The sequence below is a fragment of the Podarcis filfolensis genome, assembly GCF_964270895.1.
Source record: "Podarcis filfolensis genome assembly, chromosome: 2".
Taxonomy (NCBI): domain Eukaryota; kingdom Metazoa; phylum Chordata; class Lepidosauria; order Squamata; family Lacertidae; genus Podarcis; species Podarcis filfolensis.
Window position 1 is genome coordinate 96681079 of NC_139605.1, and position 27807 is coordinate 96708885.

Genomic DNA, 27807 nt, shown 5'->3' on the forward strand with positions numbered 1-27807 from the left:
ATGGTTGGACAGTGTTCTCAAAGCTACCAGCATGAGTTTGACCAAACTGCGGGAGGCAGTGGAAGACAGGAGTGCTTGGCGTGCTCTGGCCCATGGGGTCACGAAGAGTCGGACACGACTAAACAACAACAACAACAAAATTTAGGATTAAGGTGCCATTTAGCTTCTAGCTTTCATATGTTTCTAACACTGGACTACACCACAATGGCAGTAGCAGCTTCTAGGAGCCAGGTGCTTATGTGCAGTTTGGGGTTCAAACATGCAGCCTGAGAGACTTGGACCAAGGTGTGTAGTGAAGCCACAGACTAGCACGGCTCACACAGCAGCCTGAATCTCTGCCCTACCCCTTCCTCAAACTACTGCAAGCAATTGCTCCTTGCTATTCTGCTGATGGTTGTTTCCCCCTTTGAAATCAAGGAATCATATGTGCTGTCTGGGAGGCAGACCGACACCCTTCCACTTAGTGAGTGCATTGCTTCCTTCCATTTGGAACGGGTTTTACTTGTTTGGTTCCTGCAGTGTTTTATCTGTTTTTATAATGCAACGTTCTATTGTTGTGATCCGCCCTGGGGACTGGGATGAGAGGCAGGTAATAAAATCTGATGCACAAATAAATGAATATAGATTCTGACAATTGCCTCCAGAGTAACAGAAGTAAAAGGGAATATTAAACTAATTATCTCTGCCCGAGCTAACCTTTAACCAAGGCCTCATCCCTCCTTTTAGTACGGAGGGGAAGTTCTGATGCCTGTGACGGAATTGTTTGCACGGGTGGTGCTGTGGGTTAAACCACAGAGCCTAGGACTTGCCGATCAGAAGGTTGGCAGTTCGAATCCCCGTGACGGGGTGAGCGCCCGTTGCTCGGTCCCTGCTCCTGCCAACCTAGCAGTTCGAAAGCATGTCAAAATGCAAGTAGATAAATAGGTACCACTCTGGCGGGAAGGTAAACGGCGTTTCCGTGCGCTGCTCTGGTTTGCCAGAAGCGGCTTAGTCATGCTGGCCACATGACCCGGAAGCTGTACGCCGGCTCCCTCGGCCAACAAAGCGAGATGAGCGCCGCAACCCCAGAGTCGGTCACGAATGGACCTAATGGTCAGGGGTCCCTTTACCTTTTTAACAGCTATCCTATGCATGTTTTCTCAGAAACAGCTCCCACTGCGTTCCGTGGTCTGGGGAAAGTGTGTACAGGATAGAATCTGGTTGCACAGGGCTGGGCAAAGGCCCAATAAGAGCCCTGGATGGGGGCTGATGGCACAGTGATGTCAATCTTGTGTCTTTCTGGAGCCGAAAGCGAGGGAGCGCTGTGCAAGGGAAGAAAGTGCACTCGGGAGGCCGTGGACTCTCCTTCCTTGGAGGTTTTTAAGCAGAGGTTGGATGGCCACCTGTCATGGATGCTTCAACTGAGATTCCTGCATTGCAAGGGGTTGGACTAGATGATTCTTTTGGTCCCTTCCAACTCTACAGTTCTACGATTCTACTATTTGTGATTTGGCAGCAAGCCCAAAGAGATCCCACTGATGTGAGAACAGGGCTGATGTAGCGACAACAAATCCCAGGGTGCCTCTGAGCATATGCAGAGTGCCTCTGAGCACATGCGTTCACCCCCCCCCCCACGTTTCTTATGGCAATTAAGCCACCGGGGCCACCACCTCGTTGTGAAATGCAGCTTCGAAACAAACGCGCACACACGAAAGATTTAAGCTTCACCAGTCATGCGGGATTTGTTGTACCTGAGCGCCTGAATACAATGAAGAAAGAGGGAAGAGGCGTGGAGGAGAGAAGGGGGAGTGTCGGCCACAAAACCAGGTCTGGAATCGCAGCGCCAGAGAACCGACTGGAGGATGAGCCGGAGGAGGAGGAGGAGGCGGGCGCGGCGGCACTTTCGCTCCGGCGCGTCTACTCGAGACACAAAGATTTCGGGGCCGGTGGGCGGGGAAGGTGATTGATTAGCCTGCAATCTGGTTGCACAGGGCTGGGCGAAGGCCCGATAAGAGCCTTGAATGGGGGCTGATGTCACCGTGATGTCAAGCTCGTAGCTTCCCGGAGCCGAAAGCGAGGGAGCGCCGAGCGAGAGAAGAAAGAGCCTCTCCGCGCCCACCCGCGCCCAGCGCGGCTGCTCTGCCACGGCACGCCCCCTGCGCCGCCTGCCTGCTTGCCTGCCTCCCAGAGCCTCAACTTTCGGATCCGGATTGTGAAAGGCACCAGGTGGTAGTGGCCGGACCGTAACCACTTCGGAGTCCCGGGGGCCCGGCTTGGCGCCGCTTGGCTTTGTCCTCCGCGGTGGGGAGAGGCAGGTAAGAGCGCCCGAGCGCTTTTCTTTCGCTCTGGGGACGTGTGGGGTGCGGATCTTCTGTGGAAGTCGCCCACTGGAGAGCTGATCCATCTACCTCACACTCCCCCGCACGGGTCTCTAAAAGTTTGGAACCTCTCCCCCCCCCCGCCTTGCTGACCCGGTTGACTCCAGAATATTTGTGTGCGTCAAAGGTGTTCCCCTCCCTTGGCTGAATGGAAGGGACAGAGCCCGTCTAACAACAACACCCCCTGCCTCCTGTTCTCAATCTCCCCTTCTCTAGCCTGTGCGTTGGGGGAAACTCCTAGGTTAGCCCTTTAAACTATGCATTAGAAATAGCTTACGCAGCTGTAGTGTTTGAATTTGATACAGATGCTTCTCCCGAAGAATGATACTGTCATGGTGTGCATTTGAGTTTTGGTTTTCAGATTTAGGCATTTCTTTTAAAAATCTGTATTTGATACTGGGTGGGGGGGGGGAGGCTTGAAGCTTCGAAAAATGGAGATGAGGAAAGCCTGTTTAAACAAGAGAGGAAATAGCCCGCCCCCCCCCCCAAGGTTAGATTTCAGCAAGGAGACAAGTCAAAGGGTTTTGAGAATCTGGGCTGGCAAAATGTGAATTGGCCTCTGTTTAACCGCTGGTGTGGTAGTTCTGTTGATACACAAAAACGCACAGGACAAAGGGTTTGCAAAATGCAATCTGTGCCTATGTACTAGGTTGTGTCTTAACCCTCCAGTAGGATCTAATAACTGGAATAGGGGAAACTAAACCATAGCGAGTTGTGAGTTATAGTGGAGGGTGGCGTAGTAATGAAAACGGCCCCCAGAAGACCAGGAATCAAATCTCTGCTCATTCTCAAAGCTTGCTAGTGGGTTGGGGTTATTGGGAGGATAATGTGGAATAAGTTCACATGTGCCACCCCAAGTGCCCTGGAGGAAGGGCATGATGCCAATGTGTCAGATAAATAAATGTTGTTTCTCTCACATGTTGCCCTGGTAATGTGGGAATGGGAGTGGTGTGGGTTGGCGTGGAGAACCAGGTGAGCTCTGTTTTGGGAAAGGAAAGGAGTCCTGCGGTACTAAGGGAAGAGTACTAAGATGTAGATTTTGGGCAAGGGATAGTGAGTTGTAAAGCAGAACCCTTAGCTTCTGTCTGGTCCTGTTTAAGTGGATTTGGAGTTTTGGACTCCAGGCCAGGGGTCACATAGTTTTCCAAGCTCTGGAGTAGATGAGAAGGCCTTGCCAAGCTCCTATCTCGGAACCAAGTTAAAAAAAAACCCCAAACACCAAAGTTATACTGCCCAATGGATGGCACCACAGAGCTGCAGGGGTTGCCAACCCTTGCGAGCTAATGGGCACTTTTGCAAACCGAAGAAACAATTCTGAGTGTCTCACACGTTCTATTGGCTAGGATAGAATGCTTCTCCCAAGCCTAATTTCAGTAGCGGGGAGAGGCAGGGACCCTGAGGCTGCCACAGAAGGTCCGCAGATTCATGTGTGCCCACTAGGCCACATTGCCAACTCCTGCTTTCAGGCAGGTGACAGGCCACCCCATGTGTGAGAGTATAGCTCTGTGATTTGGAGTGGAATACAAACCTTTTCACTCCCACTGCCTCCCCACACTTGCTTGCTTGCTAATTTTGCCATATGACCTTCAGGAACTCCCCATTTTTTATTTTGCCTGCAATATGAAAAAGCCAATCCTAGGTACGACGACTGGGGATGAGGCCCACTGGATTCAGCGGTGCTTACTCCCAACGGTCACCCTCTCCTGAGAAGTCCTTGGGGGATTTTGAACTCCGGTGAGAAGGGCGAGATCCAATAGGATCTGCTACACCAACTCCTGACTTTCCAAACCATTCCTCTCTCTTGCTCTCCAAAATAGATAGTCTCTCCTTGCTTCCTCCTGCCTTGCCTTTTCTCCTGCCCTCTGCCCACACCAGGCTCTTAGCTGGAACCAGCCTCTTGAGACAGATCCGGTAACAGCTTCCAGCTACCTTGATAAATGTGGCTTGCTTCCTGGAGAAGGAGTGAATCATACGGGATGGGACAGCCTGGGCCTCTGAAGTTAAACTGGGGCGGGGGGGGAGGGCATGGCAAGTTGCGTGGATTGTTTTGTTTTGCTCTGACGAAGACGTGCCCACGATGGCACTGGGAATGGGAAGCACATTCCCAGTGCTGTGTTACGCAAGATCCTTATTTAGTGCAGTGAAAGAGATCACCCACCCAAGCCTCTGTTGTGCAAGAAGGGACATGAGTGGAGAAGTTTAAAAGACCCTGAAGTGTTTAACAAAAGTGGTTGCCTTGCTCTGTGCTCTTGAGGTGGCATGGAAACAAGCAGATATGTCAGCACTGTTCTTCTTCTTTGGCGATCCCTCGTAGCTGAGTAAGATTGTCTTTCATAAACACGGTTTTAACAGTGAGTCCATAAGTGACTGTGGAGGCCAATTCTGGATCCACACATCCTTCCACAGTGGGGACATAGGTTTCAGGGCAGGAGTTGATCACGGTGTGGATTTGCCGAGTGTGCCTTCCTCTTGGCACGTTTCTCCCTTTCATCCTGAGTTCGAGTTTCTTCAAAGCCCACGACACCTTTGGTAGAGGCTGTTCTCCAACTGGAGCGCTCGCAGGCCATTGTTTCCCAGTTGCCGGTGTTTCTACTACATTTTTTAATATTTGCCTTGAGAGAGTCTTTAAACCTCTTCTGTTGACCACCAGCATTACGCTTTCCATTTTTAAGTTTGGAATAGAGTAGTTGCTTTGGAAGATGATAATCAGGTATCTGCGGTTGTGTCAGCGCTGTGGTTTCACATTGGCATGCGATTCCTCTCCCCTTGAGCAGTGCCTCTACACGGTTAGTATTATTATTATTATTAATAATGCAACATGTTATTTGTTGCTTGCTCCTGAGAAATGTTGATAGCGTGTGAAGCTGTGCTATTACTAAAAATTAGACCATTTGCCTATCTAGCTCAGTACAGTACCTCAGGTTACATTCAGTGGTACCTCAGGTTACATACGCTTCAGGTTACAGACTCCGCTAACCCAGAAATAGTGCTTCAGGTTAAGAACTTTGCTTCAGGATGAGAACAGAAATTGTGCTGTGGTGGCGCGGCGGCAGCGGGAGGCCCCCATTAGCTAAAGTGGTGCTGCAGGTTAAGAACAGTTTCAGGTTAAGTACGGACCTCCGGAACGAATTAAGTACTTAACCCAAGGTACCACTGTACTTTGTTTTTTTTTCTGTTTGGCACTGGCTCTTGAGCAAGGGGTGTTTCCTGTTCCTCCTTCCCAAGATCCTTTTAACTGGAGATGCCAGGACTGAACCTGGGACCTTCTGCGTGGTCACCCTTGGAGCCATCCCTAGGCAGCGATGACCCATTAGAGCAAACCAAATCGAATTTCAAGATGTCGCTGCCAAGACCAACAAGTGCCCAGTTTCAACGTGGTGTAAGCACCGTTTTCTTGCCAATTTAGGATTTGAACTGTAGGAAAAGTGAGGATGAAAGTTAAGCCACTTCACTGACCATATAGGTTTTTTTTTGGTGGGGGGAGTTCTGGTGAGCCAGCAGCGATGTTAACAGAACTACCGCCAACCCCAAGTTGCTCTTCTTCATAATAACTCCCACTGGGGCATCTACACCAGGAGCTTGCATGGGTTAATGTTGATCAAATGCTGTTCATTAGCAGGGCAAAAATGTTCTCTTTTAAAGACAGAGGTGGCGGCGGCAGCTAGACCAAGTCCTCACCGAATGATGGTTTCTTCCATCCTGGCACTCAAGGCAATGCATGTTGGGATCTCAGGCCGCCTCCCATGCGCACCTCTTCCCAAACACATGCAAGCACTCAGACCATGCTTTGGGACACAGTCTCTCCTTCCTCTTAGTTGTGTAGCATGTGCCATAGATGTTCCATAGAGACCCAGGTGCTTAGGGAAGCAGTTTCAGCGAGGAAACCCTGAGGCAAGGAGTGGCGGTGAGAAACTCAGAATTATAATTGCCGCATTCGTTCAGCAAGATAACGAACAAAAAGAACCCCCCCTGCCTTTTGCGAGGTGCAGACTTGCAGAGCAGAATGCTGCTGTAATGCTTCCAGTACACAGAGCAGGCGGCTGGGATTTGACAGTGCCCAACCGTCCGGACTGAGTGACTATTGGGCATGCTGTGGCTGGAGGGGGAAAAAAGGAACACCAGGAATACCTGCACATGTTCATTATAATTTCCAGGCTGTAACAGCAAGCTGGTGGTGTGTACCTCGGTTTCCATATGTAGACTGCAGCTTTCTACACATGCTTAGAAGGACTTAGAAAAACGTATTTTTATTTGTTGCATTAATATTCCGACTCCCCCCTCCCAACGAGCTCAAGGCAGCATGCATAGTATTCCTGCCTTTTCCACTGCAGCCTCCCAAGAACCCTATGAGGTAGGATAGGCTGAGAGAGAGTGGCTGACCCAAGGCCCACCCTGTGAGATTCACAGCTGGGTGTGTGTGGATTTGAACGTCCCCAGTCGTTGGAGAGACGCGGGTGGCGCTGTGGGTTAAACCACAGAGCCTAGGGCTTGCTGATCAGAAGGTCAGCGGTTCGAATCCCCGCAATGGGGTGAGCTCCTGTTGCTCAGTCCCTGCTCCTGCCAACCTAGCAGTTCGAAAGCACTTCAAAGTGCAAGTAGATAAATAGGTACCGCTCTGGCGGGAAGATAAACGGCGTTTCCGTGCGCTGCTCTGGTTCGCCAGAAGCGGCTTAGTCATGCTGGCCACATGACCCGGAAGCTGTACGCCGGCTCCCTCGGCCAATAAAGCGAGATGAGCGCCGCAACCCCAGAGTCGGCCACGACTGGACCTAACGGTCAGGGGTCCCTTTACCTTTAGTCGTTGGAGGTAGCACCGCACGCAAGTGTTTCTCATGCTCCTCATCATTCATCTTGACTATCACGTGGATAGCCTGTAAGCCATAGGGGACTTTGTGGCTCTGCTGAAAGGAGTGATTAAAAAACCCCCACCTCTTGAGGTGTGAGATGAAATCAACCTGCCTATTTCCTGAAATGATTGGCAGAGTAGAATTAAAGCCTCACCACAAACCAGTGGCTTCCATAGTGAATTGCAGCTATTGTTCAATCTACACAGTTATGCGCTAGGCAGGAAACAGTGGATCCCATAGCCACACAGCAAGCATCCGTAGTCTCCACAGTTCTGGAACGCAGTGTGTTTTTTCCCTATGCAAACAATGAAATGGGCTATATAGAATGGTGCATTTGAAAATAACATATATGTGATACCTGATCTGTAATGGGGCAGGTTTGTTGTTTTCCTTCCAACCCCCAAAAGTTTGCAAATTCTTTGCAAAGAAAGCGAATGCGTTCGCACAAATGCATTGCAAGTTTTGTGGCTTAATCATTAAGCAGTCTAACTGTGTGATTATTGAGATGGAAACCACATTAACTAAAACAAAGCCCTGTCCAGCTGCTAGGGCAGGGAAGAAATTTATTTGGAGTAGATGTACTGAAATGAGAGGTGTGGACTGGCAAACGGAACCACCAGCAAACTTCTTGCTGCTCAAGCTAGTCTTGCACCTCCAGACAAGAGGGAATTCTTGAATATCTCTCTGTCCACAGATAAGCCATCAGACAAAACTCTTTTAACACTAGTGGGGATGATAAATAATCTCTTAAGCAGGAAGTCTAATATTCCACACCATGAAAAGTATCCAAGTTTGGTGACCAGAAAATGCTGAATTATGCAATGCTGATTTATGTAAGCTGGGGAGGAAATCACATAAGTGCTCTGGCTTTCATAGAATTGCAGACTTGCAGAGCTGAGAAAATATTCTGTGTGTCAAGCCCTCCCAGATCAATGGTCTCCTCTGAAACAAGAACATTCGTGCCCTAAACCCCTAGGTGTTCAGTTCAGATAAGAGTTGTTCTAACAGTTTCCATTTTACTAGGAACACTGCCAGAAAAAGATGGTTGCACCCCTTTTGCGGGCAGGAATTAATCAGGTTTGCCGTCCCTTGGCATGGAGATGTAACGATGGAAAGACGTGTGGCTGTTTCATGGTGTCTTCTAGATTTTGTGAACTACAACTCCCATTATCCCTGACCATTGGCCCTGCTGATTGGGGGATGATGGGATTTGGAGCCTACAACATGGAGGGCACAGCTCTAGCTATTTCTGAGCATCAGTTGAGCATGGGCATAACATGGACGATGTCCTGTTGCTCCATCATTGTTCCGGGTATTCCTGCCTCTTTCTGATTTTTGAGCTGTATCCATATGTTTTCTGAACCACCGATAGAACTTCAGTCTTAAAAAAATTAAATGGTCTTACTTAATCAGGATTTCATCTAGACCTCCAGGTTAATACATTACATGGAGCCAATTAAAGCTACATTGGTGATGATATATAGAATGCAAGTTGGTACATAGGGATAACGAGGATATACCGTTGGTTGTTTACCATGATGATTGTTTTATATACAGTGGTACCTCGGGTTACATACGCTTCAGGTTACAGACTCCGCTAACCCAGAAATAGTACCTCGGGTTAAGAACTTTGCTTCAGGATGAGAACAGAAATTGTGTGGCGGCGGTGCGGCAGCAGTGGGAGGCCCCATTAGCTAAAGTGGTGCTTCAGGTTAAGAACAGTTTCAGGTTAAGAACGGACCTCTGGACCAAATTAAGTACGTAACCAGAGGTACCACTGTATTGCTGCCTACTACAAAAAGTCCCAAAGCGATTTGCAAGCAGAATAAAAACAAAAAAACCCCAAGCCTATTAACAGCATAATCAGAATACAAGCAACTAGTTTCTGGAGCTGCCCAAATGCCCTGGAGAAGGGAAAAAAAAACATCTTTGCTTGGTGCTGAAACTATGACAAGACAGGCCTTATTCTTACCTAAGCCAACGAAACAAGTCCTTGAACAGTCCCTGCTAAAAGCTGTCTGATGCATTTAGTTCATTTTAACCTTGCATCATTCGGTCTCAAACTTTATGATGGTTATAGTTCAGAAAAGAGACTGAAAGGATAAGGGACCTTCCTGCTTCTCAGCACTTTACCTTGAGACTGGAAAACGTGCTTTTGCATAGCAGAGAACGTGCAGCGTTCATGCTAATGTATGGACTGTTACGTTTTGGAGCTGAACTAGCCCCGTGCCTGTACTCCTAAAGGTAACCCAAACTGAATGGGCGCCAGCATTCTCAGCTAGTACAAGAAGCGGCTGTCTGAATAGGAGAGAGAAAACTGGAGCAGCACTAGCTCTCACATGCTGTAGCATAAAGCCCCAATCCCCAGAAGCTGGGACTAGCCCATGATCCAAGCCCCACAACAAGCGGATTTGGAAGGCATGTGAGAGAGTTCTCTTCTTTCGGAAGTCATCTGGAATCCTCTAAGCCTGGGAACCAAGAAGTGTTGAGTGGCAGCCAAGGGGAGGCCAACACTTTGCCGGCCGATTCTTTCTCAGGGGGAACATGGCTGGTCTGGGAATATGCTTTGCAGTGGGGCAGCTAATTATTTTGTTTTGTTTTGTTTCCCCTCCCTTTTATGCTGCAGTTACAGCTGTTTTTAAAAATGGCATCCTACGTGAGGATGTGTTCTTCTTCCCCTGCCCTAGTGATTTCTAAAAAAATAATAATGATCTAAAAGTCACCTCTGTTTCCTTGAACTCTAATCCTTCAAAAGCCAGCCACAAAAAGGGGGGGATTCAGGCGTTTTTCATTGGCCTGCCTGACCTAGCTTCTCTCTGGCCTCTCTCCTCTCCAGCCTTCAGCAATTTGCCAATCTGGAGGGGAGGGACAGGGAGCCGGATGCCTCCCTTGCTTAGGCAAATCTTTATTTTATATTAATTTTGTGAGCACTTTGAGGTCTTTTTTGCTGTTGCTGCTGCAAAAGAAATCAAGGTAATAGAGTCCCTGGGGTCAGCAGACTTTTTCAGCAGAGGGTGGGTCCACTGTCCCTCAGACCTTGTGGGGGGCCGGACTATATTTTGGGGAAAAAAGAAAGAACGAATTCCTATGCACCACAAATAACCCAGAGATGTGTTTTAAATAAAAGGACACGTTCTACTCATGTAAAAATACCAGGCAGGCCCCACAAATAACCCAGAGATGCATTTTAAATAAAAGGACACATTCTACTCATGTGAAAACATGCTGATTTCCGGACCGTCTGCAAGTCGGATTGAGAAGGTGATTGGGCCGGATCTGGCCCCCGGGCCTTAGCTTGCCTACCCATATAATAGACGTTGGGAACGGAATTGCTAATTTAACTGTTAGCCTGCTTCCAGGGAGGTTTTGGTGAGGCACATAGGGGGTGGGGCAGGATGTCTGACCTAAATCATCCCAAGAAGATGCTAAAGGCAGCTGCCTCTAGGTGAAACCTGAGATGGCTGGCTGCTGGTAGTTTGGTGGTGCGGTGAGTAAGCGTATTTTTGCCTCTAACCTTGGAGTGAGGAAGAAGTCTCAAGAGGGTAGGGTTTAATGGATTGCTGCTGATCACTCTGGGAGTCTTATGGTTTCTTCCTCTCTTTTTTTTAAAAAATAATATTTATTAACAGTTTAAAGACTATAGAAGAAAGAAAAAGAATTCAACAAAAGAATACAATACAATACAAAAACAAAAACACTACGTAACACTGACACTAAAACATTGAATTAACAAAACACAACAAACACACTTTGAAATACATCCATAATTTCAGTATCTTATCTTTCATTCACTTGTTTCCACGACCTCCTCACACCTCCCTTTTTGTATTCCACTTCAATTAACTGTTTCAGCAAATCCTTTCCATCTTCATCAGTGTTCTGTCCTGTAATTTATTTTAACTTATTCTAACCTTATTTTTTTTCCCTTTAATACATTAAAAATCTATTTATACTTAATTCCTTATAACCTTTCTGCTAAAGCCATATAACTTCATTCCAACATTTTTCTAGCATTCATTAATTTTACAGTATTTCTGCAAATAATCTTTGAATTTTTTCCAATCTTCTTCCACCAACTCTTCTCCCTGTTCTCGGATTCTGCCAGTCATTTCCGCCAATTCCATATAGTCCATCAACTTCATCTGCCATTATGGTTTCTTCCTCTCAACACGTTTATTTTTCTCTTCTCGCCTTGGTCCATCATTTTAAATATGCTTCAGCGTTGCCCCGAGTCTATGTAATTGTGGTGTCACCTGCCCATATACCCTTTGGATGGGATAAGAACCTAATGGGCTATGTTATGATAAGCCAGGGCAGTAGCCCATCTAAGCCCCGTACTTTACCCAGATTGGCAGTGGCTTTCCCCCTCTCTCAAGAACGAGCTATGTATTATGTGGGGTGCTCCTCGCTCCCAGTGCTTGAAATTATCCAGGTGCCAGGCTCATTTTTCACGTGGCTATCGGCCACTTGCGACCAAGTGAAGATGCCTGGGCGCCAGGATGATGCCTGACATCTCCACCATCTGGGGATTCTTGGGTCTTGATGTTTTCACACACTCATGCTCCGTCCTGTAGGAATAGGCCAATATATATAGGGTCAGTCATTTAAAAGAGGCACCGTGGGACATGTGGACTCTGTATCCACGGGAGTCCTTATATGTGGCCTGTCCCTGGATCAAGTGACTTTTCTTCTTTAAGTTCTCAAAGTTCTTACCCTAGTTCAACGTTGTCATCTGAACTAACCAGGTGTTTAACAGAGAATCAATCACAGTCAGCCCATCACTTGAAAAATAAGACTTTGGAGTTGTCTTGTCCCAAAATAGACATTTCGTTTTGGCAACTGTAATCTTGGTTTAAGGAGCCATTTGGCACCTAGCTTATATATCTGAGTTTCTGACACGGCACACTTCCTATCCGAAACAAAAGCTGTTAGCGCTTCAGGAGTGGGGAGGCTCGAACATTTCCCCCGCCAATAGGGCTATAACAGCAACTTGAGGGGAAATGATCAGCTCTGGAAGAGAACATTGGCAGAAGGAAGGGTTAAAACACTTAACTGCCTGCCCCCCCAATCCATGCTCCACTGCTCCTATTTGGAGCCCCCCCCCCCAGCCTTAAAGTACCGATTAAAATGGCAGAAGATCTAATCTCGAATGTGTTGTTTGCCCCTGAGGCACAGGCCTGCCTCAGTGTGGAGGAAGTGAATGGAGTAAGTTTATTCTCCCATACTAGAAATTGGGGCCATCTGAGGAAGCTGAACGTTTGGAGATTGAAGGCAGACATGGGGCAGATTTAATAGAACACACTTCTGCAAGATGTGCTAGTGGTCATCAAATTTGGTGGTTTTAATCGTTTTTCTGACAAGCGACTTAATATTAAAACCGATTAAAAACAACACAAGCAAAACAACAACAATTCAAATAAAAGACCAAGAAATCAAAGACCAAAACAAATAGGCAGGGATACAAGTCCTGTCCCTCTGAAAGAGGTCAAAATATACTTCAGATTAAAGGCAAAAAGTTTTTAGGCGAGGTGACGGGAAGACTTTGCTTGTATATGTATATAACCTGTTATATATAAACATTATTGTTGGGAATCACACTCAGGTCTTGCTTGTGGGATTCGTATAGGTATCTGGTTGGCCAAAGGACTAGATCAGGTCTCCCCAAATGTGGCCCTCCAACTGTTTTGGGACTACAATTCCCCTCATCCCTGACCACTGCTCCTGCTAGCTAGGGATCATGGGAGTTGTAGTCCCAAAACAGCTGGAGGGCTGAGTTTGGGGATGCCTGGACTAGATGGAATTTTTGGTCTGATCCAGCAATGCTCTTCTTAAGTTCATTACATCTTTCCAGGTACATTTTATGCTGTACCAACTGAATCATGGCCCTTGCCTTTTCAGTTTTTAAATGCTTCTGTCACCATATGTGTCACCCTGCTCTCTGGAATAATTGTTGGTTAACGCAGTACCTCGGGTTACAGACGCTTCAGGTTACAGACTTTGCTAACCCGGAAGTAGTACCTTGGGTTAAGAACTTTGCTTCAGGATGAGAACAGAAATTGTGCAGTGGCAGCACGGTGGCAGTGAGAGGCCCCATTAGCTAAAGTGGTACCTCAGGTTAAGAACAGTCTCAGGTTAAGAATAGACCTCCAAAACGAATTAAGTTCTTAACCCGAGGTACCACTATACAGTAGCTGGTCTCCTAAACCTCGACAAAGCCTAGCGGGGCTGGGCAGGGTATAGACCAGGGTTTCCCAAACTTGGGTCGCTAGCTGCTTATGGACTACAATTCCCATCATCCTTGGCCCACTGGTCCTACTTGCTAGGGGTGATGGGAGTTGTAGTCCAAAAACACCTGTTGGGAAATGCTGGTATAGACCATCACCGGTTCTGTTATATAACCAAGCACCACCATCGATACTACAAAATTGCCCAGTCCTGATAACAATACGCTTTCTTTCGGCTACGCTAACCTAGTCTTTTTCTTCCTGTTTTTCAGTTCTTTCCCAAAGTGCCAAGGAATATGTGCCATCGCTCCAAAACAATGGGTGTACCCAAGGCGCTGCTGCCATACCTTTGGCTCCTGGGACTTCCCACCAAAGTATGCTTGGCGGAAGTGACTCCATCGCCGCCGGCAGGCTGCGGCAAGGACTTGCAGTCCATCTATTACAACCTGTGCGACCTGTCGTCAGCCTGGGGCGTCGTGCTGGAGGCGGTAGCCGCCTTTGGTGTCGTGACCACCTTTGTTCTCACCGTCGTCCTTGTGGCCAGCGTTCCGTTTGTCCAGGACTATCGGAAGAAAAGCTTGATAGGGACGCAAGCCTTCCTGTTGTTTGGCACCTTTGGGCTCTTCTGCTTGACTTTTGCCTTCATCGTGAAGCAAGATTTTTCCACGTGCGCCTCGCGACGCTTCCTCTTTGGCGTCCTCTTCGCCGTGTGCTTCTCTTGCCTGGTGGCGCATTCCCTCAGCCTCAATTTCCTCGCCCGGCGGAACCACGGGCCCCGGGGTTGGGTCACCTTTGGCATGGCCTTGCTCCTCGTCTTGGTGGAGGTCATTATCAACACCGAGTGGCTCATCATCACTGTGGTGAGGAGCAACGATTCGCCCAAGGACCCCTGCCGGGTGAAGAATGAAGACTTTGTCATGGCGCTGATCTACGTCATGTTCCTGCAAGTGCTTGCCTTCGTTGCCTCGTGGCCTGTCTTGTGTGGACGTTACAAGCACTGGCGAAAGCACGCTGTCTTTGTCCTGCTCACCACCTCCCTCTCTATGGCCATCTGGGTTGTGTGGATTGTGATGTACATTTACGGCAACCAGCAGGAAGGAGGCCAGGCCTGGGACGACCCCACGTTGGCCATTGCTCTCGTCTCCAACGCCTGCATCTTTATTTTCTTCTATGTCATCCCAGAGATCTCCCAAGTCATCCGGCCAGGACCAGAGCAAATCTACGAGGAAGATGTCTACCCCACCCGGGGAGTGGGATATGAAACCATCCTCAAGGAACAGAAATCCCAGAGCATGTTTGTGGAGAACAAGGCCTTCTCAATGGATGAACCTTCTTCAGGTAGGTCTCAGCATACAGGTTGTGGAGAGGCATTTGGCAGTGGGCGTGGGGTTGGTTTGCGGAAATTTCCATCATGCTGTTCTATAGGCATGAACACCACAAAGCTTGTTTTAAAATACAGTCGTACTTTGGTTTTCGAACAGCTTAGTTCCCGAACGTTTTAGCTCCCGCACGTCGCGAACCCAGAAGTGACTGTTCTGGTTTGTGAACTATTTTTGGAAGCCGAACGTCCGGCAGAATTTCCACAGCTTCTGATTGGCTGCAGGAGCTTCCTGCAGCCAATCAGAAGCCACCATTTGGTTTTCCAACATTTGGAAGTCGAATGGACTTCTGGAACGGATTCTGTTCAACTTCCAAGGTATGACTGTATTGCTTTAAAAAAATGCTTAGGTTTGCCTTGTCTTTATCTTCTGAGTTTTTAGAGTACAATACAGTGCAAGTGGGCAGTGCCGCAAGCAGGTAATGGACATCTTTGGCATACCTGGAGAAGAGCAGGAGGAACCAGGGCTTGACTTGTGGTGCAGAGTCAGCCTTACCCTGTTGGTTTCCTGTCTCATTCTGTGTTGCAACATGTTTGCCTGGCTGAATAGACTTGGAAGAAAAACCAACAACACCAAGGCATGCAAGAGCACTCATATGTTCAGTTTGACTTGTGGTAAAAAACAACAACACATTGGCTAGCACTGGCATAGACAGACCTGACATGGCCTTATAGCTGATCTCCACCCTTGCTTCCCTCTCCTCTCCTCTGACTTAGTAATTCAATTTCCTGACTTTTCCTATGTTCCAGTCACTTTCACTTTCATTTAATAATCCACACAGAATCGAGAGCGGCTAGTTCAAATCACAGCTCAGATCTTGGTTACGTTGCAAAGTATTTAGCTTTGCTAAATTGTTTTGGATTTTGAGACTCGGAAACCCACCTTGCAGAGAAGATGTGCTGCTGAAAATTTATAAACTTTTATAAGAGACTTTTTATTTATTTATTTAACAAAATTGGTATGCCTCTTGATTGTACATAAAACCTCTAAGCTGTTTCACACTTAACTTCAGACTGAGAGCATCATAGGATTGGGCTATAAATATATTGTTTGGCTTAGAACATGACGGTGTGAAATTTATTTATTAAATTTCTATCCCGACTTTCCTTCAAAGGAGCCCAGGATGGCATTGGCTTTACTTTCATCCTGGGCTAAGTTCAGGTGATGATAATTTGAAATTTAGGGAGAATACCCTAAATCCCGCTCCTTCTGATTTTCCAGAGCTGGAAGTATGCATGATCTGACATCTGCAAATACAAGATTTGTGTCCCTTTCCCCAAAATTTTAGTTTCAGGAGTTTAGAAACTTAAATGAGAGGAATCGCATCTTGTAAAATAAATTGCTGGATTCCTTTTTGCCCTAGTAGTTGCTCAAAAGGCCACAATTCCATCTGCGTGAGATGATGGACCCAGATGAGTATTTCTGTAAAGAAATTGTTTTGATGATTGGATTACCTTGACTTCTCCCTCTCCACTTACTAGTGCGTGCCCTGTTTTAAAGAATCTACTACTGTGGCACTGATTCTTTGCCAGCGGACTTAGAAAATGATTCATGAGCACATGATGCTGTTGCAGCTCATCACAGATCCCCAAGTGAGCCATTCTGAGCTTCCTAAATGAAGTGTGGGGTATATGTGCCACATATAAATGAGAAGCTGCTTTGCCCGGGTGAGAAGGAGCCATTTCCTGCATTGCTCCCTGTGCTGAAAATGTCACTTAAATATATTCTCTCTAACCTCTGTTCTTGGCTGCCAACCTCCCACCTAAGACTCCACCTTAATCCCACAGAAAGTGTCTTCTTGAAACCTGTTGCCAGTTTAGCCTCCCCCAGTTTCAAGCAGAGGGAAAAACCTGTATGTGTCACCGAAAAGGACAACTTGGAACAAGCTGTTGTCATTCTCTCTCCAGGCTTTATAAGAAGCATCACCAAGAAAAGCCCCAACATGCAAAACTATCCTCATCTGCATGTTATGAAGTGAAGAACTCACAGCATTGTTCTGTGACTCACTTCGAAATGCCTCTGCTTCCTGCTGTTTTACACTTATTCACCATGTCTTTGAATTTCCTTAGATTATCTCTTCAGGGATCAATTTTGCTATGTATTCCTCCTTTGTTTCGAATTTCTGAATATTTCTGCATTGAAAAGTAATCTGCTTTTTCTGTGTCTAGTTTTGGATTCCCTGTAGAACTTGGTTCTCCATATTTCAGACACTGAAGTAACTCCAAAATTGTTCCCCCCCACTTCATTTTTTAAAAAAATTAATCTTTCACTCTTTGTGGAAATATATATACTACACTGCTGAAGAAGTTAAGACCTTTCATTTTGTTGCTCTTCTATAGAAGGAGACAGCAAAGCTAAGGGTGGTATGTAAATCTAAACAACAACAACACAACTAGGTTATGATAGGGATGACAACAACAACAACAACAACAACAACAACAACAACAACAACAACAACAACACAACTAGGTTATGATAGGGACAAAGAACCTGAATTGGCTGTAGAAGTCCCATGTATGTTTGATGGCAATAGTAACCAAGCTTGTTGCCATTTCACACATGGTCAAAAATCTCAACTGCTCCACAATTCTTTGTTGGTAAAACCAATAGGCTAAAATATATGACTACATGGCTGACAGGATTTTATTACAGCACGCTTTGCCTCTTAAACCCTAGAGAGCACTCTCTTATTTAGGAAAGGTCTCCTGAGCACAGTGTGCTCATTAAAACCTACTCTGTCTATAGTTACCCACAAACAAGGCTTTGTTTTATGACTGGCTTAAGTCACAGAATGCCCCAGCAGGCTTCTGATGGTTGTTGCACTTGGGAACATTGATTAGTTAGTGCTTCCTGCTTTGCTTCCAACTGCATGGAAGAATTATAGCAATCACTTCTTTGCAAAGAGGTGAAGGCTTTTGCAAACGCATAGTGGCATATGAAATGAAGCATTGTACATTACGGAGACGAAATCTAACAGTTTTGCTCTCTCAGGGCTAATTTGTACGTCTGACTCTCTCTCTCTCTCTCTCTGTGTGTGTGTGTGTATGTATATACATATATATATACATATTGTTGTCAACAAAAATCTGCTCCTTTCCCTTATGGGGTATCCAAGAGTCCATACAGAGTCCTAATGTAGGTTCTTGGATACCCCATAAGGGAAAAGGGCAGATTTTTGTTTACAACAATATACATATATAGTGATTCAGTCAAAATGAGTATAAATGTGATTGTTGCCCATGCAGTCATTTAGAGCGGCCACCCTTTTTAACCAGGATCTGCTCTTGTAACCGTGTAAATTAAATATGAGTTAATGCAGTGTTGAATTGAGAAAAAAATCTCATCTTTTTGATGCAACTTTGTGAATGCATCATTGGATATTGTGTTAAAATTGGCATGCTTTATTTTGGCTTTTAGGCGTGGTTCTTCTGCTTGCGAGAAGTTTACCATCATGTATGCCTCTTGTACGCCATCTCTGACCCTATATCATGGGTAGACAACATGGTGGCGTTCAGATGTTGTTGGCTGGGACTGATGGGATTTGGAGTCTAACAACATCTGGAGGTTACCATGTAGGGTATTCTATGTATTTGAGGGACGCGGGTGGTGCTGTGGTCTAAACCACTGAGCCTGTTGGGCTAGCTGATCAGAAGGTTGGCATTTCGAATCCCCGTGACGGGGTGAGCTTCCGTTGCTCGGTCCCAGCTCCTGCCAACCTAGCAGTTCGAAGGCACGCCGGAAAAAGTGCAAGTAGATAATTAGGTACCGCTCCGGCAGGAAGGTAAAAAATGCCATTTCCGTGTGCTGCTCTGGTTTTGGTGTTGCGCCGGAAGCAGTTTAGTCATGCTGGCCACATGACCTGGAAAAACTGTCTGCGGACAAACGCTGGCTCCCTTGGCCTGTAAAGCGAGATGAGTGCCGCAACCCCAGAGTTGTCTGCGACTGGACTTAACTGTCAGGAGTCCTTTACCTTTACCTTTATTATGTATGTATGTATGTATTTATTTATTTTTAAACACAACCTGCTTTTCACCATCCAGGTCTCAAAAGCACCAAAGTTTAAAATGTAAATTAAATCTAAAAAAATTTAAAATCTCAGAAATTTAAAATCTATTTAAAAACAACATCAGAAAATTTAAAACGTCAGATAAGTATTCATGATGCAAAGGTCTCTAGGTGTCTGAAACACAGTATGGGCGGTGCCTCTCAAACTTCTAGTGAGAGGGAGTTCAATAGAATTGTGCCCACAACACTGAACTTACGTTGACATGAGTCATGTTTCTGTCCTCTGGGCGGGGGTGGGGTGGGGACCACTATGATCTCAGTGTTCTTTGCTCAACACTAGATTGTGGAGTATGGGCTTTTCCATGCTTCCCTTCGTGCCGCAGTTTCTAAGCACAGGTCTCTGTGACTTCCAGGCACAGGTCTGAGCACGATTTTTTTTCTTTCCCCAGGGAAGCCCACTGTTTACTGCTGAATCGGAACAAACAGCAATTCATGGAAAACCTGATTGACATTTATTATGATTCAGCAGCAAAGAGTGGATTTTCCTGGGGAAAGTGGTGGGACCAAAACGAAAAAGAAAAAAAGAAGATCTGCTAGCACCTGTGTCTGGAAGTCATGGACGTGCCTAGAAAAAGTGGCACAAACAGAAGCATGCATCATAGGATCATAGAGCTGTAGAGTTGGAAGGGACCCTGAGGAGGAGGAGGAGGAGGAGGATGATGATAATAATAATAATAATAATAATAATAATAATAATAATAATAATTTTATTTCTACCCCGCCCATCTGGGTGTGCTTCCCCAGCCGCTCTGGGTGGCTCCCAACATAATACTAAAAACACAATAAAACATCAAACATTAAAAACTTCCCTAAACAGGACTGCCTTCAGATGCCTTCTAAAAGTCAGATAGTTGTTTATTTCCTTGACATCTGGTGGGAGGGCATTCCACAGGGCAGGTGCCACTACCGAGAAGGCCCTCTGCCTGGTTCCCTGTAACCTCATTTCTCACAGTGAGGGAACCACCAGAAGGCCCTCGGATTAGCTAGCCCAACCCCCTGCAATGCAGGATGATGCAACTGTCCCATATGGGGATTGAATTTACAATCTTGACATTATCAGCACCATGCTCTAATCAACCGAGCTACCTGGGGCGAACCACTATTCTGCCTCTTACATGGGTTATTTGAGTAAAAAATCTTCTGCTTCTGCTCAGCCTGCGCTGTCTGAAAACCATCTTTGTCACTGAAGATCTCCCAAGCCTGTGTGCCTTTTAATGTTATTTTCTTGTGATTTCTCTTTCTTTTCAGCCAAAAAACCTGTGTCTCCATACAGCGGATACAACGGGCAGCTGCTGACGAGTGTGTACCAGCCCACAGAGATGGCTCTCATGCACAAGGGGCCTGTAAGTGAGTGTGAAGCTCTGCTGGTGTTTCTTATCTTTCTCAACTGTAGCTTAGCTTCCAGAATGTTGGGCTTTTTTAAAAAAATAAAAATAAAAAACACAACATCCTCTTGAGCAGTTCAGCAGGAGAAGTTGGCTCCTGACAGAGAGAGGTGAAACCTCTCATAAATGTCAAATCCAGATATTCTGTGTAGTTATCTCTAGATAAGGGGGCAGGATAAACAGCGTCACTCTGTGTGTTTGCATTCTTTGGATGTAAACTTAACACTCACAGGTCTTTGAGTGCAGCCCTCTTTCTGGCCTGATACTGCAGGATAATGGGGTGAAACTGCTTCTGATCTGTGCCTTATTCAGATGGCAAGCCTAGGACCCTTTGCCTCAACACCTAGTTTGAAAAAATATTTTCAGAACATTTTATTTCATGGTTAAGTGTTCAGTTATGCGAGCCCTCATTTGGAGTCTGAGAAGGTACAATCAGAATCAGGCTCACCACCTCACTTGCTTCCTGGGAGAAGTAGGCTTGACAGGAACATGTTAAAAAACAAAACAAAAACCAAATAAGTTTATTTGGCCTATATCGTCCTGCAGAGATTATATTTGTGGCAGGGGAAAGGATTGAGGCTAGGGAAGACAGTTCATCTGACTATTTTGTCATCTGACTTGGTCAAAGAAAGCGTTCAGATTCTTATATCTGAGCTTGCAGACACAGCCCTTGGTGCTACCCTTTGCGGGAGCTGGGAAACGAACCAGGAAGTCTTCCAATAACTATAGTTTCCTGTTTCATCCGAACTGGGGGAAACGATGGTTAGCATGAAAAGCTTCAAACAAGCCAGACACAAAACCATGGTTTAAAGTTGGTTTTAATATCCTGGCTTATTCCAGAGTTGTTAACCATTGTTTCCTGCTTCAGACAAAACTGGAAACGATAGTTAATTGGAAGGTCCCATGATTTGTTTGCCAGCTCACGCAAAGAGAGAAATGAAAAGGGGCTGCAGGGCATGGCCAAGAGAGGCTCATCCACACCTCAGCATATTAAAATGAGGCATGATTGTTTAAACACAGTCAAAATATACTCAGTGAATTTGGGATGTCAGAGATGATGAGAGATGAGTTTGCACCTTCCCTAGCATCCATTTGTATCGCCACACAGAAGTTCACCTAACACTGTGGCGGAAGCTGGATTTGGGCATTTACTCAATATCTTTGGTATCACCGCAGCAGCTACTGTATTTCTACTGTTTTGCAAGTTTTAGTATATTGCAATTTAGGAATCCAAGGTGTGCATGAACTTGAAGTGTGCATGTAACCATGCTGTTCCAGGGACCCAAGTGAAAATGCTCTCTGACTGAGTCATGCCCTTGGAAAGTCAAAACAAAACGGTTTTTTCTTCTTCTGTTTTGATCTAAAAAAAGCCTCAGATCTGTTGCATGTGCCAACAGTTTCTCACATGTGGAAATGATGTCAAAAATCAGGAAAAGTTTCATACAGCCTGGTGAAAAGTGATTTGAAAATGGAACAGTTCAAGCCTTCTTCATTGAAGGTCAAATCCGTATTCCTATAGATGACGCGTGCAGAATGTTGATTGGCTGTGTTTCTTTGACCATGCTGCAGCTCCTGGTTGCCTTTCTGACCACACTTTCTGCTCACTTCTTACTCTTTTTGTTGTTGTTGTTGTTGTTTTGCTTCCAGTCTGAGGGCCCCTATGATGTCATCCTCCCTCGCGCCACAGCCAACAGCCAAGTGATGGGCAGTGCCAATTCTACACTGCGTGCTGAGGATGCTTACATTTCACAGAATAAGCAGGCAATGGCACAGAAAGATGGAAAGAGCGGGCAGGTGTGTAATTGGCTAATGCAGCTGCGACTGGAATTCTGTTCCAGTCCCAACTACAGATATATAGTGAATCCCTATCTTTCTGCCCCTCTGAACTGATTTATACACTGCTTCTAGCCCGGCTTGCCTTGATACAATCTCTGCAATTCATAATACACCCATGTGACTGCAGCTGACCTGTATGTTGCTGTTAGTTCATACAGTGGTACCTCGGGTTAAGTACTTACCGTATTTTTCGCTCTATAAGATGCACCAGACCACAAGACACACCTAGTTTTTGGAGGAGGAAAACAAGAAAAAAAAATATTCGAATCTCAGAAGCCAGAACAGCAAGAGGGATTGCTGCTCAGTGAAAGCAGCAATCCCTCTTGCTGTTCTGGCTTCTGTGATAGCTGCGCAGCCTGCATTCGCTCCATAAGACGCACACACATCTCCCCTTACTTTTTAGGAGGGAAAAAATGAGTCTTATAGAGCAAAAAATACGGTAATTCGTTCTGGAGGTCCGTTCTTAACCTGAAACTGTTCTTAACCTGAAGCACCACTTTAGCTAATGGGGCCTCCAGCTGCCGCCGCACCACCAGACCACGATTTCTGTACTCATCCTGAAGTAAAGTTCTTGACCCGAGGTAATATTTCTGGGTTAGTGGAGTCTATTACCTGAAGCGTATGTAACCCAAGGTACCACTGTATTATGTGCCTTGCAGAGCAATGCACGATTTGTGCAACCGCAGAACCTGGAGAAAATACAAGCCGTGATTTGGTCCTCACTTTGAATTTTGGAATATCCTGCAAATTTTATTTAGGTTGATTGCTAATTTTTAAATTATTATTATTACCAGTGGAGTTTTTTTCTGGGGGGTATGCAGGGGTACGCATACCGCTAAACATTTTGTGAATCTTTCTACATTTATCCATTTATTGTATTTATTTCCCCCGATGTGAACTATAAAAAGGGGGTTTTCTTCCCTGTTTTTTTTAATTGGGTTTTATAAGCAGGAATAATGTTATCAAATGGTGATTTTCTTGAGTCAAAATGAGAGTACTCCTAAACATTTTTAAAGGAAAAAAGCACTGGTTATTATACACCACTTTTCAAGCAAAGTGCTTCTCAAAGCAGTTTTCAAAAATGTACACCCCCCCCCACAAATTCCTAACACGGTTTTTAAAAAAGACGTTTTAAACAGCATAAAATACTAGTAAATATATGATGTAGAACTGAGCACCATAATTGGAGGGCCACCACTGAGAAAGTCATGGTTGGCATTTGCCAGCCAACCTACCGTAATTTTTGCTCCAAAACACGCACTTTTTTGCTCCTAGAAAGTAAGGGGAAATGCCTGTGCGTGTTACGGAGCGAATGCACTCGACCGGAGCCATGGCTGCCGTCAGTCAAGCAAAGCGGGAGCCGCTTGCAGGGCTTTGCACGCCTCTAGCTTTGCTTGCTTTACAGCCAGGAGGAGGGGGAGGAGCCGAGGAGGAGGGAGGGAAGGAGAGCCATGGCAGCAAAGCGGACAGCAGCCGCTTACATGGGAGGAGGGACAGACGGGAGCCATAGCGAGCCGGAAAAAGCGCCGCGTAGCCAGCAACAGCTGCTGCAGCCTCAGCTAGCAACGCTCTCTGAACGGAGCAATGAGGCTGCAGAGGGACGGCAGGGCACAGGAGGGCTCTGAGCCACGAGCGCAGTGAAAACCAGTAAAAAAGTTTTTAGAAAGGCTGCTGGGGACAGGAGGGCACGGGATGAGGGAGAGGGGGAAATTACGATTCTCCCAGCGTCTCAGCTGATCCGCTGAGCAGGACTTGGGTTGCAGGGGATTTGCCATTAGCTGCGTAAAGCAGCAAAGAGGGTGAGAAGGAGCAAAGCGGGAGAGGAAAGGAGCTGCTTACACTGCTGTAAGTGGCTGCTGTCCGGTTGGCTCCTTTAAAGCAACAGTGCTCTTTCCCTCCCCCCTCCCCGCTCAGCTCGCCGAAAAGCTCCTTTTCCACACACCCCACACGAGCTCCTTCTCCCCTTAAACCCCTCACCTGCATTATTAGCCGCATCCTTCTCCACACACCCCACGTGTGTTCCTTCTCCGCTTAAACACCTCGCCTGCATTATTAGCAGCATCGTTCTCCACACACCCCACGCGTGTTCCTTCTCCCCTTAAACCCCTCTTCTGCATTATTAGCAGCATCCTTCTCCACACACCCCACGCATGCTCCTTGTCCCTTGAATGCTTTTCCTTCCCTCCCCACTTAAAACATGGTTACAAAGCACGGATCCACATGGATCCTCAGTATTTTTGCACTGGGTCACCCCAAGTTGACCATCAGATCACATAGCATATCCATGGCTACAGCCTGCACCAAAAAACACACATGCACCCACTGTTTCATGGGGCTGCAATGGCGCAAAAACGTGGTTACAAAGCATGGATCCACATGGATCCTCAGGATTTTTGCATTGGGCTACCCCAAACTCACCGTCAGATCACGTCTGTGGCCACAGCATGAACCACAAAAATCATACACCCACTGTTTCATTTAGAATATTTTTTTTCTTGTTTTCCTCCTCTAAAAACTACGTGCGTGTTATGGTCAGGTGCGTGTTATAGAGCGAAAAATACGGTAATTGTCTTTGTAGGTGGGCCTTTGAAGTGGATTTTAAAGGCAGGGACAGGTTGATAATGGATGCAGATGGTCCTTTAAGTAACCTGGTCCCAAATTATTCCAAGGCTTTAAAGGTCATTTGCAACACTTTAATTTGGTTCCAGAAACACACTGTAAATATACACCAGTGGGTGGCTGCATTTTCTACCATCTGAAGTTTCTAAGCAGCTTTTAGAAGCCTGGATGTCGCTAATAAATAGGTGGTGACCAAGGCAAGGTCCATTCTCTCCAGATAGGATTGCGGCTGGTGAACCAACTGAAGCTGTTAAAAAGCACCCCTTGCCAACTCCCAACATCTGAACCACACTCCAGTAAGTGTGGAGTGTGAACTGCAAAGCTGATCCTTCAGAGGAGTGCAACCCAATCTAGGGTCAGTTCCAAACTCAGAAGGGCTCGTTTCCTGCCCCCACCCCATCCCAGTTGGCTTTAGTTAGCTATACTTAAAAGACCATTCCTGCTGTAAGAAAACTAATGTATCAATCTCGTCTTTTGTTTCAGGCTTCATCTCCTTACAGCAAGAGCAGGTGGTAGAAGCCAAAGTCTTGATTTCAGAAGGTCCTGTTCCTCGAGGATGCCTTGCAAAACCTGCCTTTGCGAAGTTGCATCTAATGAGGCTAGGCCTCAGTTAGCCATTGAGATTTCATTCTGGCAGTGGAGACAATACAGTTTTTTCTTGTTACACATAACTCCAAGTGCTCTGCTTGACCTCTGCTTTAGAAAATCTGGGTTGCCGTACTGGGATACACCTGTGGTTTGCTTGTTTTTTAAAATTCTGGACAGCAGGAATTCTGTGTTCCTTGGAGCCTTCAATCAAGTTCTTCTTAGTGCCACCTCTGCAGTACAACTAGCCAGCATTTTGGGACCCTCTTTCCTCCTCCTCCTTCTTCTTTTTTTTAACATGCCACACCATTCATGGACCACGTTGACTTTGCTGTGAGTGTCTCACATTCTTCTGCAATGCTACCTGTTTTTGTGCTGTACAAATCCGCCTTTCCTAATACTGAGATGATCTTGTCTAGGCCACAACTTGGCCTCCTGGTGGATGATTGAGTTGCCCCTACCTTTCACCCCATTGCCAAATCCCACAAGGGAGTGCTTCAGAACTGAGAAGGGTGCTGCTGTTTCGATTCCTCTTCAACGGAGGCCGGGTAGATGCTAGTCCTTCCGCGGAGAAAAACTTTGTCAAGTGTAGAAAGAACTGTGGTAACCGCTCTCACGTAGCCCTCCTGCCTTTGGACCAACCCTGAAGTGCAACAGATATTATGCCTGTCCCAGAATCCTGATTGCTCCGGATCTGCTGCCTCTCCACCCCTCAGGGCAACACAAAATGAAGGCCGCATAAGGACTTTTTAATGTTCGGTGCTTAGCTCTGGGTGCCAAGGTGCATGAGGCGGGTTGCAGTTCTGCCTTATTTTGCAGGCAGCATCTCAGATGTCTGTGACGACTGTGTTTTGGGGGTATTTGTGAGTTCTTGGTGCCACCCATTGAACATACAGGAGGTGCCAACTGATGGGGAAAGCTAAAGGAGACAGATGGGGTACTTCCTAGTTTCCACACAGAGAGAGAGTTGTGGGAGATTCATGACATCTGCTGTTCCCTGTCAGTAGATGCAACGTCAAAAGGGTCCCCCTCCCAGTTCTGCCCCCCAGCACAAGCTCATTTGGACCTCTGAATGAGATTCGCAAAGTGGTCACCTCAGTTACACGACAGATACATAAGTTCATCCCCACAGAAAGGAGAGAAGGAGGGGAGATGGAATTATAAAGTGAAGCCAGAGGGTCTAGCAGTTCAGGAGAATGGGGAGTTTTCCATGCCCAAAGTTGCTGTATTTCCACTGGAGTTTCAGAGGTTAAAGCTTTGGAAGTCTTGGGCTGCAGAGCTCACCACAGAAAAGTAATTGCCTCTCTTTAGTTTTATTCATACTTCACTCCTCATCTGCTGAGAATGGGCCGCACCTACTCTGAATCTCCTGCCTAAAATTCTCTTGGCTTTTATGCCATGCGCATTATAAAGTGACGCCCCCTTTTTCTCTTCCATTGTTAGGCAATCTGTCTCCGCTAATAACAACCCTATAATCCCCTTGCCTTCTCCCTGTATGTATATCTTGCCTTTGACAAAAGTGGGCTTTGACCCATGAGAGCTTTGTGTTGTGATAAAACAGTTACAGTACAAACCTCACCACATAAAAAACAACAACAAAAAACCAAGTCCCTCTGAGCTGAGTGGGGCTTACTCCCAGGTAAGTGGTGCCAGGATCTCAGCCTTAGTCTTTTAAGGTGCCACCACTCACATGCTGCCCGTGCACTGCTCTGTGCCAGTTGTGTTGGGCTATGGCCTGACCGTTTTCCTGGTACTCTTAGCATCCTGAGGCTCCACCACCTTTTATCTCCTCTTCCTTGTTCTCACTTTGGAGAGCGGAAAAGAGGTTCTGTTTTTCTCTCAGATACAGGCAGGGAGGTGGACGCTGCTGTTGTGTGGGCCTGGTTGGGAGAAGGGCTTGAAGAAATGGACATGCAGAAAGTGCTAGCTACACGCTCCCGGCAATGCCTTTGTACCTGGCCTCTGCTTTCCGAGAGTGGGTCTACTCAGTGCCTTTTGTAGATGGGCCTCACTTTTATCTTAAGCACTCTCTACAATGGCAGGAGAGGGATCATATCCAGCTTTTAGAATCTGCCGCCCTACCACTTTGTGCTCAAGAATATGAATTTATGCTCACTGAAGCCAAGGCTAGTCATGAAGAGCCTCACACTGAGTCATGATTTCTGGCTAGCCTTACTGAGAATGATGTTCTGCGCCTTGCTGTTGTATGTATGTGTGTATTTGGGTGAGTTGTTCTCTATATAGATAATGCAGTGTGATTTTAAAAAAATCTGGCTGTGAGTGAATGGCAGGAAGAACTCAGGAGGAGAGCCGTGTGCGAATGTTTTGTTTTAATCCAAGTGTTATTTAAGTGGGGGTCGGGGGAAGAAGTGTGTCCTTTTTAGAACTGGCTTTTTTTAGCCCAGAGTTCTCTGACAAATTAAATCAGTTTTGGTTTTTTCCTAATTTTTGTGGCCGACTTCTTGTTTTCTCATATATTCTTTCGTGAGTTTGGAGAGGAACGGGGTGGG

At 46.2% G+C, this 27807-nt stretch overlaps 1 protein-coding gene across 1 annotated transcript; it reads left to right on the forward strand.

Moving 5' to 3' along the window:
• The first annotated feature begins 1264 nt into the window (after window positions 1–1264).
• GPRC5C (G protein-coupled receptor class C group 5 member C) lies at window positions 1265–27742 on the forward strand. Its single transcript, XM_083598864.1, has 5 exons — window positions 1265–2294; window positions 13701–14766; window positions 20121–20215; window positions 21905–22051; window positions 25196–27742. Exons 2-5 carry the CDS (start codon window positions 13725–13727, stop codon window positions 25226–25228), a joined length of 1317 nt encoding a protein of 438 aa, XP_083454990.1. The 5' UTR covers window positions 1265–2294; window positions 13701–13724; the 3' UTR covers window positions 25229–27742.
• Window positions 27743–27807: the final 65 nt, after the last annotated feature.